Source organism: Ceratotherium simum, chromosome 22, assembly GCF_057802395.1.
Source record: "Ceratotherium simum simum isolate JZ-2026a chromosome 22, ASM5780239v1, whole genome shotgun sequence".
NCBI classification, from domain to species: domain Eukaryota; kingdom Metazoa; phylum Chordata; class Mammalia; order Perissodactyla; family Rhinocerotidae; genus Ceratotherium; species Ceratotherium simum.
The window spans coordinates 18,296,433-18,310,816 of NC_141921.1; the positions used below are offsets into that span (position 1 = coordinate 18,296,433).

The 14,384-nt window shown below is 38.4% G+C and overlaps 1 protein-coding gene across 14 annotated transcripts in view; it reads left to right on the forward strand.

The window, feature by feature from the left end:
- Positions 1-14,384, forward strand: part of SCMH1 (Scm polycomb group protein homolog 1) — a 217,333-nt gene that overhangs the window by 157,241 nt on the left and 45,708 nt on the right. For 13 of the 14 annotated variants that reach the window (XR_015555782.1, XM_087446160.1, XM_087446171.1 and 10 more), the window contains 2 exons: positions 6,036-6,268; positions 9,923-10,049. The exons of the other annotated variant lie outside the window; for it this stretch is intronic. Coding sequence is in view for 12 of the 13 variants with exons in the window: in XM_087446160.1 (XP_087302286.1) it covers positions 6,036-6,268; positions 9,923-10,049 (360 nt within the window). In the remaining variant the exon portion in view is untranslated. The remainder of the gene's footprint in view (positions 1-6,035; positions 6,269-9,922; positions 10,050-14,384) is intronic. 14 annotated transcript variants of the gene reach the window in all.

The window sequence follows — 14,384 nt, forward strand, 5'->3', positions numbered from 1 at the left end:
ATAAATTTCCCTCTGAGCACTGCTTTAGCTAAATCTCACACCTTTGGATATGTCATATTTTCAGGAATTTTAAGTTCCAAAAATTTTTCTTATTTCAATTTTAATTTGTTTGATATATGAGTTATTTACAAGTATATGTCACTTAATTTCTTAACATTTGGGGTTTTCTAATGAATTTTTTGTTGTTGATTTCTATTTAAATTCCACTGTGGTTAGAGAACATATTCTGTATTATTTTAATTCTTGAGAACTTTATTGAGGATTGCTTTTTCACCCAACATATTCCATAAGCATTTGAAAAGAATGTATATTCTACATATATTGGGTATAGTGTCCTATATGTGTCAATTAGATGGATTGGTTAATTGGTTATGTTATTAGTTGGTTAATTTTGTTATTCAAATCTTTCCTATTCTTATTGATTTTTTTCCATTTCTTGACCGATCAGTTACCTCTTGAGAGAGATATGTTAAAATCACCAATTCATGATTGTGTGTCTATTTCTCCTTTTAGTTCTTTAAACTTTTGTTTTATATATTTTGTGTTATTAGGTACATAAAAATTTAAGGTTCTTTTAGCTTTCTTTTGAATTGACTATTTTATCTTGATTAAATGTCCCTTTTTAGTCTAGTCATCCTTTTTGCATTAAAGACTGCCTTGTCTGATATTAATGTAGCCACAAGTACTTTCTTTTGATTAATGTGTAAAAGGTATGTTTTTTCCATCTGTTTTCATCTTCCTTTGTCATTATATTTCAAGTGTTCTTATGTTTCAGGGCACTCTTCCCTCCCCCCCCCAGTAACTTCATTGAGATCATAATGGTTTGTAACATTGTGTAATTTCAGGTGTACATTATTGTTTATCAATTTCTGAGTAGACTTCATTGTGGTCAGTCACCCCAAGTGGTCTAATTATTGTCCATCACCATACATATGTGTCCCTTTACCCCTTTAACCCACCCCCAACCCCCTTCCCCCCTGGTAACCACTAATCTGTTCTCTTTATCCATGTATTTGTTATATTCTACATATGAGGGAAATCATGTAGTATTTGTCTTTCTCTGTCTGGCTTATTTCGCTTAACATCATACCCTCAAGGTCCATCCATGTTGTTGCAAATGGGACAATTTTGTCTTTTTTTATGGCTGAGTAGTATTCCATTGTATATATATACCACATCTTCTTTATCCAGTCATCAGTTGACAGGCACTTGGGTTGCTTCCATGTCTTGGCTATTGTGAATAATGCTGCAGTGAACATAGGGGTGCATAAATCTCTTTGGATCATTGATTTCAAGTTTTTTGGATAAATGCCCAGTAGTGGGATCACTGGATCATATGGTATTTCTATTTTTAATTTTTTGAGGAATCTCCATACTGTTTTCCATAGTGGCTGCACCAGTTTGCATTCCCACCAGTAACGCATGAAGGTTCCCTTTTTTCCACATCCTCTCCAACATTTGTTATTTTTTATCTTGGTAATCATGGTCATTCTGACCAGTGTCACGTGATATCTCACTGTTGTTTTGATTTGCATTTCCCTAATAATTAGTGATGCTGAACATCATTTCATGTGTCTGTTGGCCATCTGTATATCTTCTTTGGAAAAATGCCTGTTCATATCCTCTGCCCATATTTTGATTGGGTTGTTTGTTTTCGTGTTGTTGAGTTGTATGAGTTCTTTATATATTTTGGAGATCAACCCCTTTTTGATAAGTGATTTGCAAATATTTTCTCACAGTTGGTGGGTTGTCTTTTCATTTTGTTCTTGGTTTCCTTTGCTTTGCAGAAGCTTTTTAGTCTGATGTAGTCCCATTTGTTAACTTTTTCTTTTGTTTCCCTTGCCTGGTCAGACATGGTATTTGAAAAGATGCTGCTAAGATCAATGTCAAATAGTGTATTGCAGGGCCCTCTTATAAACAGATATAATTGGGTCCAGTATTTTAATTTTTTCCTGTTAATTGTTTTACTTAATTCACTTGTATTTATTGTAGTTATTTATTTGAGTTTGTCCACCATTTTGTATTTTGCTTTTTGTTTTCTCTTTGAGTTCTTCTGCATTTCTTTATTCTTCCTTTCTTGCCTTCTTTTGGACTAATCATGTATGTTTTATTATTTCATTTCTCTCTTCTTAGCTTTTAGTGATACATTCTCATATAATTCTTCAGTTAGTTACCCTATGCAAATGTGCATCCTGGGTTTATTAAAGCCTACCTTAAATAAGTGCTCTAACCAATCCACCAAATAATATAAAATTCTTAACAAAATTTGGCTCTGTTTATCCCCCCTTCCATCCTTTGTGCAATTGCTTCATATGATTTACTAACACATATGTTATAAACCCTACAAGCCATTTTTTAATTCTTGTTCTAAATTGTCAATATTATTTTGTATCTACCCACATATTTACCCTTTCTTATGCTCTTCATTCCTTTCTGCAGTTCTATCATTCCGTTTGGGATTACTTTCCTTCAGCCTGAAGAACTTCCTTTTTATTTCCTGTAGTTTAGGTCTGTTGGTGACAAATTCTCTCAGCTGTGATTTGTCTGAAAATATTATTCACCTTCATTTTTGAAGGATATTTTCACTGAGTATAGAACTCTAGGTTGGCAGTTTATATATTTTAGCCCTTTAAAGATATCATCCTATGGCTTCTGGCTTCCATGGTTTCTATTAAAAAGTCAGCCATAAGTCTTGTTGTTGCTTCTGTAAAAGTAATGCTTCTTTTTTCTTCTGACTGCTTTTAAAAATTTATCTCTGGGGGCTTGCCCAGTGGTGTAGTGGTGAAGTTCGCACACTCCGCTGTGGCGGCCCAGGGTTCACAGGTTCAGATCCCGGGCAGGGACTGACGCACCACTTGTCAAGCCATGCTGTGGCGGCATCCCATATAAAGTAGAGGAAGATGGGCACGGATGTTAGCCCAGGGCCAATCTTCCTCAGCGAAAAGAGGAGGATTGGCAATAGATGTTAGCTCAGGGCTAATCTTCCTCACGAAAACAAACCAACTTTATCTCTGTCTTTCATTTCATTTGTATTTTATCTGCCTTTTATTTTTAGCAGTTTAACAGTGATGTTTCTTGGTATAGTTTTGCAGATTTTTTTTTTATTTTTGCTGCTTGTGGATTTCTAAGCTCTTTCATTAGTTTTCAAATATTACTTTTGCCTCATTCTCTCTGTCTTCTCTCTCTGGGATTATAGTTACTCATATTTTGGATCTATTGACTATGTCCACATGTATCTAATGCTCTAATCTGTTTTCTCCATATTTTTGCTTCACTTTGGATGTTTTCCGTTGATTTTTCTTCAAGTTCATTAATGCTTTCTTCTGCTGAATCTTGTCTGCCCTTAAATCCATCCAATGAGTTCTTCATTTCTAATATTATATTTTTTATTCTAGGACATCCATATAATTTTTTATATAGATTCCAGTTTTCTGTGGGTATTATTTATCTTTTCTTACATTTTATTAATCTTTTCCTCTACTTTCTTTAACATATTAATTATGGTTATTTTAAAGTTTTTTTTTCGTTATCTGGAGCATATATGAATCTCCTTCTATTATTGTCTGTATTTTCTCTTGATTGCCAATCACATTGTTCTGCCTTTTTTTATATCTAATATTTTTTATGATATACTGGATATATTATATAAAAGAACTATTAGAGTCTTCAGCTGATATCTTCCATCAGAAAGAATTCTTCCTTTCCTCTGTTAGGCTAGTAGAATAAGGGCCTGATCCCTTCATGGATTGAGCTAGTCTAGGTCTGGATTGTACCTATGGTTTATCCCTGTTCCTTGGACATTTTGATTGTCCTCTTGGGCTTTTTGATTGAGAACCTAATAGGTCTCCATCTACTCAGTCCTGAAATACTGCAAGAGATTGTCCTACCCTTGAGAGGTTTAGGGCTTAGTTCTTTGACCTCTCACTCCTTACAATTCAACATATGGCATTTATCTTGAAGAGGAGATCAGCTATGTGTTTGAGGTAGACCTCCTCCTTCTAGTGCAATCTTGTCTTCTAAAATCGCGACATTATGCAAGATTTCATTCTGCCTTTTGGAAGCTCTCAGCCTAGCTTTATGACTCCAGTGCACAGGCTCAGAACTCAGAAGATGTCGAATAGGGAAAACTGGCCACACGAATGGAGCTCCTCAAGTTCCAATCTATTACAACAGTCTCTCTGATTTCTCTTTTCTCCAGTAGAGCTCCTCTGCACAGGCCAAGCCTGATCCTAGTTAATGCCCAAAGTTGGCAAATACCCTCAGAAAAGAAAACAGTGTCAGCTACCTCAGAAGCCATCCCCACCCAGATCTGGAAATTCCTGTTCATCTAATCCTCTTGATTTCTACAACACTGCAGTATTTTTTAAAATAATTTATCTGACTTTTTCTAGTTGTTGCATCAGCAACATTGCACTGCCATAATCTATTACATCCTACCTGAAAACATAAGAAACCTTATCTTCTACCTGCCCACTGTAATTAGTTTATTAACTAGTCTCCCTAGTTCTGCTCTTGCCCCTTCTCTTCCCAGAGCAGCCAGAGTGTTCCTTTTAAGTATATCCTGTCACTCCTCTGCTCAAAACCCTTCAGTGGCCTCCCTTTATACTTAGAGTAAGTTCAGATTCATTTTCACAGTTTACAAAGTCCTACATGATCTTATTGCTACTCCCTTTCTAACCTAATCTCCCTCCAGTCTCCCCTTTGCTCACTCAGTTCCAGCCTTACTGACCTCTTTTCTGTTTCTCAAACACGCTAACATGTGCCCATCTCAGAATCTTTGTACTTGTTGTATACCCTCTACTTGGAAGGTTCTTTCCTCAGATCTTCATAAGGCTTTGCCTTTATTTCATTTGGGAGCTCTGTGCAAATGTCACCTCCTTAAAGAAGACTTTCCTTGCCCCCTATCTTCTTACTTTGCTTTAGTTTTAGTCATAGTACTTAACATTATATTGTATGTTTATTTGTCTATTTTTTGTCTCCCCACTAGGAGGTAAGCTCCATGAGAGTGTAAACTATGTCTGTTTTGTTCACTCTTCTATCCCCAGGGCTTAGAACAGTGTAGAACCTGTAGTAAGTGCTCAATAACTATTTGTGGATTGAATTACAAATCCCTTACCTTGAAGAATTCTCAATTTAAGAAGATGAATGAGTGGAGTAAAATTGAAAGTACTCTAACATGAATGTCTACAGAATGCTTTGGTGGGGGCAGGGGTACTGCCTTGGCTGGGGTGTAGTCAGACAAGGCCTCGATAAGGAGGTAGCCCTGGAGCTGAGTGTTGAAAACTGAGTATTCATGTACGTCTAACCAAGAAAAATAGAAATCTCAACATATATGAATGAATTGGTATGCAGAAAACAGTGAGGCTAGAACATGGGGGTGGGTGTCAGGAAATGACATCAGATATAACTGGAGAGCAAGGCAGGGGCAAAGTCACAAAAGTCCTTGTATCTAGCAGGATAAAGAATTTGGACTTTACCTTCAAGGTAATGTGGAGCTAAGATTTCTAAGGTAAGGAGAGATACTATCAGATGTATATGTTTCCATGTGTTTTGCTACTCCTCACTGCAGAAATCATACTAAAACCATAAGTAGCTTGATATGGAAAATCCCTGACTTGGTTGTCAGGACCCAGTTTGAAAACATAAGTCCTATCCCAACTCACTGTGCAACCTGGACAAGGCATCATTTCTTCTTCTGAGCCTCAGAGCTTCATTCTTAGCAGAAGAAGATGTAGGCTTCTAAGAGCCATTCCATCTCTGAGCCTATGGTTCTGTTTATATGCTTTAGCTAGATGCCTTGGGGAGAAAAATTTAATATTTTTTCTGCATTTGCCAGAGATAATTAAAACTTCCAGTTCTAGCCAATCTAAATTCAATTCTCCTCTGAGATTTTCTGACATTTAGGTCAGATGCCAGGAAACTAACTTCTTGAGATAAAACTACCCAAGCAGAAGTAGCAAGTCTTTTTTTCCCTCTGGCTGGGAGGGGAATGCAGGTGAGAGGAGAGGGTGATAGAATGAGTCTTTTTCTTGCAGTTGTGATTCCAAAGAATCCCTATCCTGCATCTGATGTGAACACTGAGAAGCCCAGCATCCACAGCAGCACCAAAACTGTCTTGGAGCATCAACCAGGGCAGAGGGGGCGTAAACCAGGAAAGAAGCGGGGCCGGACACCCAAGCCCCTAATTCCCCATCCCATCTCTACCCCATCCAAGTCAGCTGAACCTTTGAAATTCCCAAAGAAGAGGGGTCCCAAACCTGGCAGTAAGGTAGGTAAAAATGTGGGTTTCCCAGAAAGGGATAAAGGGCTATAAAGGGGTAACCCATGCATATCCATCCATCTTGAAAAGGGGCATGTCTGGCCCTATTCTCCACCTTGTATGTGCTTTTCAGAGGAATCTCCTAGATTGTTATCTCTACTTAGCTACTTAGCTGGTAGTTGGTAATATTAGAGATAGGATGGTGTGAATAAGAAACAAATTTTGACTTTGAAAGTTATTCACATTTGAGGGAATTCTGGTCTAATATCTTCCATAGATGGAAGGCCCTGCTGCTAATTATTAAGCTACTCAGAGTAGATGCCCAGGCATATGAACAGAAAGACCAAATTGACTCTGTAAATGTATTTATTTTTCTATCCCTTCCCTTTCTTAAAAAAAAAAAGAAAATTATTAAATACCTACTAAGTATCAGGCTCTGTGTCAGACACCATTACATACATATCACATGATCTTTACAAAACCCTAGGAGATGAGTAATGTTAATGTTATTTAATAGTTAAGTGAATTGAGACTTAGAGATATGAAATGGCTTCCCTAAGGTCACATAGCTAATAAATGGCACCAGCTACAAAGATGGGTCCCCAGATCTTCTAGTTCCCAACATCACTGCTGCCCTACCACATAGTCACTCCCTCACATTTCCTAAGGGAGATAACACTTACTCCAGCGTAGGAAAAGACTGCTGAGTCGAGCTTCACTGAGCACTGTTACTGAAAGTATTGCCTTTTAGTCGTGACCAGTTCTTCATGCAGATCTTCCCTAGGGAAACCGTCGATATGAAAGTTCCTCAGCTGCTTCTCTAGGGCTTCGTTTGGCATCAGCTTCTCCACTCACTTCCTGTCAGATTTCCCTGCAGCTCCCTCCTGAACTGGACTACCAGAGTTCTGCTGTGGAAATGATACCCAGTTCTCCCTGGGCATTCCAATCTTATAAGTTCTTTCCTAGGTTTTGTTGATTGGTTGGTTGGTTTTCTTTTGTTTATTAGCTCCAGCTGACTTCAGTCCTTCTAGAATATAAGCTCCTCAAGCTCAAGAACCTAATCTTTTTCTTCTCTTTTTCTCCTGCAGTGTCTTATATCTCAGTCTCTTGGGAGATCTTTAGTATATGCAGAATGGATGGATGGATGATTTTAGTGATCATGTTCTAATTGAGATTGTCTCTTATTTATTGGCTTTGAATTCTCAATGTCACATCCTGATCTTTCTGTGTAACACATAATCTGTTACCACTAACCCCTAACCCAGGGCCTGATTCATTTTTGTCTCCATTACTCTCTTCTCATTCTCATGTTGTGGAGGAGAAGCTGAAGGCACTAAAGATTCCAAGACCAGAGAAGCCATGCTTTTGATGATGTGAAGACAGCTTGAGGACAGTCAGATTAAAGAGGGAGAAAACTTGTCTGTGAGGTTCCAAAGACAGAACCAGAACCAAAAAACAGACACTCAAGCAGACAAACTTCGTCTTGACATAAAATGAACAGTTAAATCTATCCCAAAATGGAAGTAGTAATCTCCCATCACTAGAGGTATTTCATCAGGGACTGAATGACCATATGGGAGGGGTGTTTTCAGGGAGAGGGAAGTAGAAGTATTGGACGGATGGTTGGATTAAATGGCCTTCAAAACCTAAAAACCGGGCCGGCCCCGTGGCTTAGCGGTGAAGTGCGTGCGCTCCGCTGCCGGCGGCCCGGGTTCGGATCCCGGGTGCGCACCGAGGCACCACTCCTCCAGCCATGCTGAGGCCGCGTCCCACATACAGCAACTAGAAGGATGTGCAGCTATGACAGACAACTATGTACTGGGGCTTTGGGGGAAAAGTAAATAAATAAAATCTTTAAAAAAAAAAAAAAAAAAAACCTAAAAACTATGATTCTATGGTAGCCTCTGCTCTGCTTCCTCAGGCAGTCCTAAACATAGTAGCCAAAGTCCTCTTTCTTTCCAACCCTCTTAAAAACAATAATTCTCATCTTATCCTGTATTTTATGGCCTGGCATTTGACTCCCTAACTCCTTTCCTGTCCTTTTGCCAACTCCTATAAGTGTATATGCCTTCCTCTTAACCCATGACCCTTATGTTCCTTTATGAAGCAGAGTGGTCTTGTGACTCAAGAATAGGCTTTGAAGCCACACGAACTTAGGTTTATATCTCATCTCCATTTGTGACCACCTGTGTGACTTTGGAAAAGCTTCTTTGAGTAAGGCTCTGAGCCCCAGTTTTCTCACCAATAAAATGGAGATGAGGTTATATATGAATAGATATAATACATGAAAATGCACCTATCTCAAATAGTAATAATGCCTTCCATCCTTCTGTTTTCTTCTACAATATCTAGGCATCTAACTCACCAGGCTTGTTCCTTCAGGGACCTCATGAAATCCTACCACCAACTCAGTAAATTTGAACTGGTGTTTCCTTTCTTCCCTGACTCATTGCTTATTTGGATTTTTATTTTTAGCAATATCAAAAAATATGAGGAGATGTCCATGTCCCATGTGTGTTTTGAATGTTTCATAAGTATTTGCATGATTACTTTCACAGACAAGGCCATTTTATATATGCCTGCTGTCATTGTTGCTATCGCTTTAGATAATATATTCCTAGAAGGCAGACAGGTTTATACAGCTCCCAGCAGTGGACCCTACATGGGACATTTAGTAAAAAGGGATTTCTGGATCTCAGTGATGGTTATGTTTTCTTTGCATTCAGAAAAGCTTTTAGAAAACTATTTCTTGGAAAGAACCTTCTAAGATCTTTCTCCCCTAGAGACTGCCCTGAATAGCATAGAGAAGATATTAGATTTCTCTCAAATTATTTTTATTACTTCCCCCATTAGTGATATTCTATACTGTATGCTTCATTGAAAAACATTTATTGACACTTATTATATGCCAAGTACCATGCTAGGAATGGTACTCAGAATCAGACCCTCAAGGTGCACCAGGCTAATAGGGGACACCAGTATGTAAATATATAATGACAATACACTGTGACAAATGCAACAATGCAAAGTACAGAGATGGCACAAAAGAGACAGTAACTAGAGGAAATCTAGAAGAGCTCCCTGGATAAACAGATATTTGTAAAGTCAAAAAGGAAAGGGCATTCCAGGCAGAAGGGACGGTTTATTATTGTGAAGGCATGGACCAGGTAAAACCACAGGATTTTTAGAGAAGTAATATAGTTAGAGATTACTAGAGTATATGGTTTAAGATAAGAAACTGCAGGTAATAAGCTGAAGAGGTAGGCAGAGGAAAGTACTATAGAGTTAGAGGAAGGGACATTTCCACTTTCCAAGAGAGAGAAATAAAGTACAATATGTCAAAGTAGACTTAAGCCACATTTTTTTTTTCCTTTTTTTCCTTTTTCTGCCCAGCTAATAAAGAACCTGGAACTTCAAATGATGACATTCAATATAGTATAAAAGATAGTGAATTAAGCTCTGGCTCTACAGAAGCCCAGAATCTTGTACATAGATTCAGAAAATATTTACTATGCATCTACTGTATGTACAGCTTTGGGCAAGACACAATGCCATCCACAAATGTATTTCAGTTTCATGGGTGAATTAAGTACTAGGAATAGAGCATTGAGAAGACAAGTTACCTGTCATGGGTAGCAAACTTCTCCCCATCCATTTTAACAGAGGAAACCTCGGACTTTGCTGAACCCACCACCCACCTCACCAACAACCATCACCCCTGAACCGGATACCAGCACTGTACCCCAAGATGCTGCCACCATCCCCAGCTCAGCCATGCAGGCCCCCACAGGTAAGAGCAGATCATAGTACTAGCTGCAACAAACCCCAAGCCCCAGTGTCTGTACTTTCTCTTGTCATGCACCATTAGCCCCTTGTCTATTTGTAAAACTAAATAGAATCTTTTTAAAAAATTTTTTATCTTTGGCATTTGAAATAGTTACAGAGAAACCTTTGTCCTGTCAAAACAATCAATGAAACTTGGGTAGATGTTCTGTGAACTCAGAGTTGGGAAGCCTGGGGCATGGGAGTGGGGTGGAAGTGGGGCCAGCACCAGGAGCTCCCTGGCCCAGCTTGTAATAATACTCATCCTTTCCAGTTTGGGATGGTCCATTATTAGTGGTGCCTTCCAGAACTCTTTCAGCATTACAATAATCCTGCCACCACTCAAATATGTCTGAAACTGCTGTGACTTTTTTTTTTAACATCACCGATGGTGGCAAACTTAGGTACTATGAGAGTGAACTTAATTTTGGAGCCAGTCAATGAATGATTCAAAAACAAAATCTGGTGGCTGAAGTTTGGGTGGGTAATTAACCTGGGTTACGCATATCTATTCCCATTTCATAAACTATCTATGAAGGTAACTCTAAGAGAGCTAGCCCTTTAGGGTAGATATACAGCCTCCCAATAGGGTAACTATAAAGAACAATATTCATTTTTTATGTGTAAATTAAGATACATATGTGAGGGGCTGGCCCGGTAGCATGGCGGTTAAGTGCACACGCTCCGCTTCGGCAGCCCGGGGTTCGCAGGTTCGGATCCTGGGCGCGCACTGACGCACCACTTGTCAAGCCATACTGTGGCGGCATCCCATATAAAATAGAGGAAGATGGGCACGTATGTTAGCCCAGGGCCAATCTTCCTCAGCAAAAAGAGGAGGATTGGCATCGGATGTTAGCTCAGGGCTAATCTTTCTCACAAAAAAAAAAAAAAAAAAAGATACGTATGTGAAACCTTGCTCTTGTTACTCTGCAGATATTCCATCTTCTTTAGGGAAGCCTGAGCAATTGGAATGATCCCCATGGAAGTTGGGATAGTCTTTTTCTCAGAAGGAGTTGAATGTGTCTCTGCCCAAATCCTAGAATATTAGAGCTTGAAGGGAAGGCCTAAGTAACCTTTGGAAGATGATAGAACCTGCCTGTGGCATTGATGTCTGGCTCTGGTCAGAGTCCTATCACATGATTTCTCCAAGTATATCATCTGCATCTAGCCCTAGCCAATTACTGGTTTGCTTAGTCCAAGAGTGTCATTAGATTAGTGAACAGTGGCCTTTGCCCCTAAGCTCCAGGGATGAGGAGGTAAGGGCAGATGAACACCTTGGTGAAAATATTGATTATATTTTCCAGCCTTATGACATGCCCCATAGATGCCTGTATACCATATCATTCTAGATACCACTTAGGGGCCTGGGTGCCTTTTCCATTAATACCTAGAAGACCCACAGCAGTGGGAGCTTCATGACTATACCTCCTTGTTCCATTTAAATGATGCAGACCGTCTCTTCTGGCAGCTAGTGAGCTGGCATCCCTCCCTTTGCCTGGTCTCATAGCCTAGGAAAAGTGGGAACTTGCTTTGTATCCCTGTTTCTTGCTCTTGGCCAGGCTATAGCAGTCTTGACTATTACTGTGTCACCATCCTCTGATTGGGCCTTGGATCATTCTCTGTGACCTTGACATTACTTCCCTCTGAGCATGTTTCCACACCTATACAATGAACAGGATTAGTCCAGATTACCTTTATAGTCCCTTCAAATGTTAACAGTAAAAGCTATCATAGATTGAAAGCTGTGTGCCCCACTGTATCCTTCATTACCTTTAATTTTTTTAACTGCACAACACTTTTTGAGAGTTATTTGTTATATTTATCAGTTATATACATGCTCATAGTTTAAAAGAACAATAGGTCTACAAGAATTATTACAAAAACAGACTCTCCTATTCCTGTCATTTACTTCTCACCCAAGACAATCACTTTTAACTCAGCTGATTCTTTTGTTTACCTCCGTAAATGTAAATGGCATGTTTATATTGCTATTTTTTCTAGCTTTAGGCATTTTTCAACTGACAACCCACTTTAGAAGAGGAGGATTTAACTCTTTTTAGTCTCCTTGCTGCTTACCCACCTCACGTACTTCCCTATCTTAATACCATGATATTATAATTTTTATTAGATTGAAATTCTGTATTGTGTTGTTGTAACTTGTTAAATGCTGTAGTCAATTGAGCCATGTAGTGTACTATGATTCCTTTTCCTTTGTTGCACATTTTGTTTTCAGAGTCAGTCTTGTTTATTACTTCATTATGGGTTTATTTTGCTATGTACTTATTATTAATTCCACCTTAAACTTACTCTTACTACTGTATACATCTCTGTTTATGTTCAAGCACATTATATATTCTATCCATTTCAAACTCTGAGAAATCTCTCCTGGAGCCTTCTGAGTTCCTTGGCATGCTCTTCACCTCTCTGTTGTGTTATCCCCAGTTTGCTCCTAACCATGTCTTTGTTTTCCCATGTAAATCTTTCTTAGATTTACATCTTTAGTTTTGTATGAAACCTGTTTATTCTCTTTGAAGCTTCTATTCATCCCCAATATTCTGAAATTTCACGTAGGATGTGAATATTTTACCTCACATGTTAGACGCTTAACTTAGTGTGCCTATTCCATTCTTTAGTTTCTTGAAATTTTCTTTAATTCTTTCATCAGTGATTTCTCCCCATTTCTTTATCTCTCTTCACTCTTTCTGGAATGCAAGTTATTCAGATGTTGAACCTCTTGAACTCATCCTCTAATATTCTCAACCCTCTTTATTCTTATCCCTATTCTCTTTGTCTTTTTGCTCAACTTTTCCTCAACTATATCTTCCAAACTTTGTATCGAGTTTTTTGTTTCTGACATCTTACTCTTAAAAGTATCATTATTTATTACTCTAGTGGCATTTTCCAAAGGGTGTTTGGTGGAAAACCAGTCCTGCAAAATTCTCTGTGTAAAAGGATTTTACATACATTCAGGAACTTTGGTCACATACGTTTAGGAGATGCTTATACTCTACTTCCTCACTCTTGGATATTTGCATCTGCTATGAAGAGCTCTTTTTTATCTTCTGAATTTTTTAGTAGACTATTTTTTTAGGTTCAAAGCAAAATTCAGCCAGAGGTACAGAGATTTCCCAAATACCTCCTACCCCCACACATACATAGCCTTCTCCACTATCAACATCCCCACCAGAGTAGTACATTTGTTTCAGTTGATGAACTGACTTTGAAATAGCATTATCACCTAAAGTCCATAGTTTACATTAGGGTTCTCTCTTGGTATTGTACATTCTATGGGTTTTGACAAATGTATAATGACATGTATTCACCATTGTAGTATCAAACAGAATAGTTTCACTGCCCTAAAAATCCTCTGTGCTCTGCCTGTTCATCCCTCCCACCTTCCAACCCCTGGCAACCACTGATCTTTTTACTGCCTCTATAATTTTTTTTCCAGAATGTCATATAGGTGAAATCAGACAGTATGTAGCCTTTTCAGATTCACCTTATATGCATTTAAATTTCTTCTGTCTCTTTTCATGGCTTGATAGTTCATTCTTTTTAGGACTGAATAAAATACTGGCTATACTACGGTTTATTTATCCATTCATCTACTGAAGAACATTTGGTTGCTTCCAAGTTTTGGCAGTTATGAATAAAGCTACAGTAAACATCCATGTGCAGGCTTTTGTGTGGACATAAATTTTCAATTCCTTTGGGTAATACTAAGGAATGTGATTGCTGGATTGTATGGTAAGAAGATGTTTAGTTTTGTAAGAAATCACCAAACTGTCTTGCAAAATGGTTGGACCATTTTTGCATTCCCACAAGCAGTGAATGAGAATTCCTATTGCTCTACATTCTTGTCAGCACTTGGCGGTGTCAGTCTTCTGGATTTTGGCCATTCTAATAGGTGTGTAGTGGTATCTCAGTGTTTTGGGGGGGAGGGTTCCCCCTTTTACAGCTTTTTTTTTAATTGAGGTCAAAGTAGTTTATAACATTGTGAAATTTCAGTTGTGCATTATTATTTGTCAGTCACCACATAAATGTGCCCCTTTACCCCTTATGCCCACCGCCCAACCTCCTTCCCCTCTGGTAACCACTAATCAGTTCTCTTTGTTCATGTGTTAGTTTATCTTCCACATATGAGCAAAATCATATGGTGTTGTCTTTCTCTGTCTGGCTTACTTTGCTTAACATAATACCCTCAAGGTCCATCCCTGTTGTTGCGAATGGGACAATTTTTGTGTTTTTTTTAAGCTGAGTAGTATTCCGTTATATATATATATATATATATATATATACACAC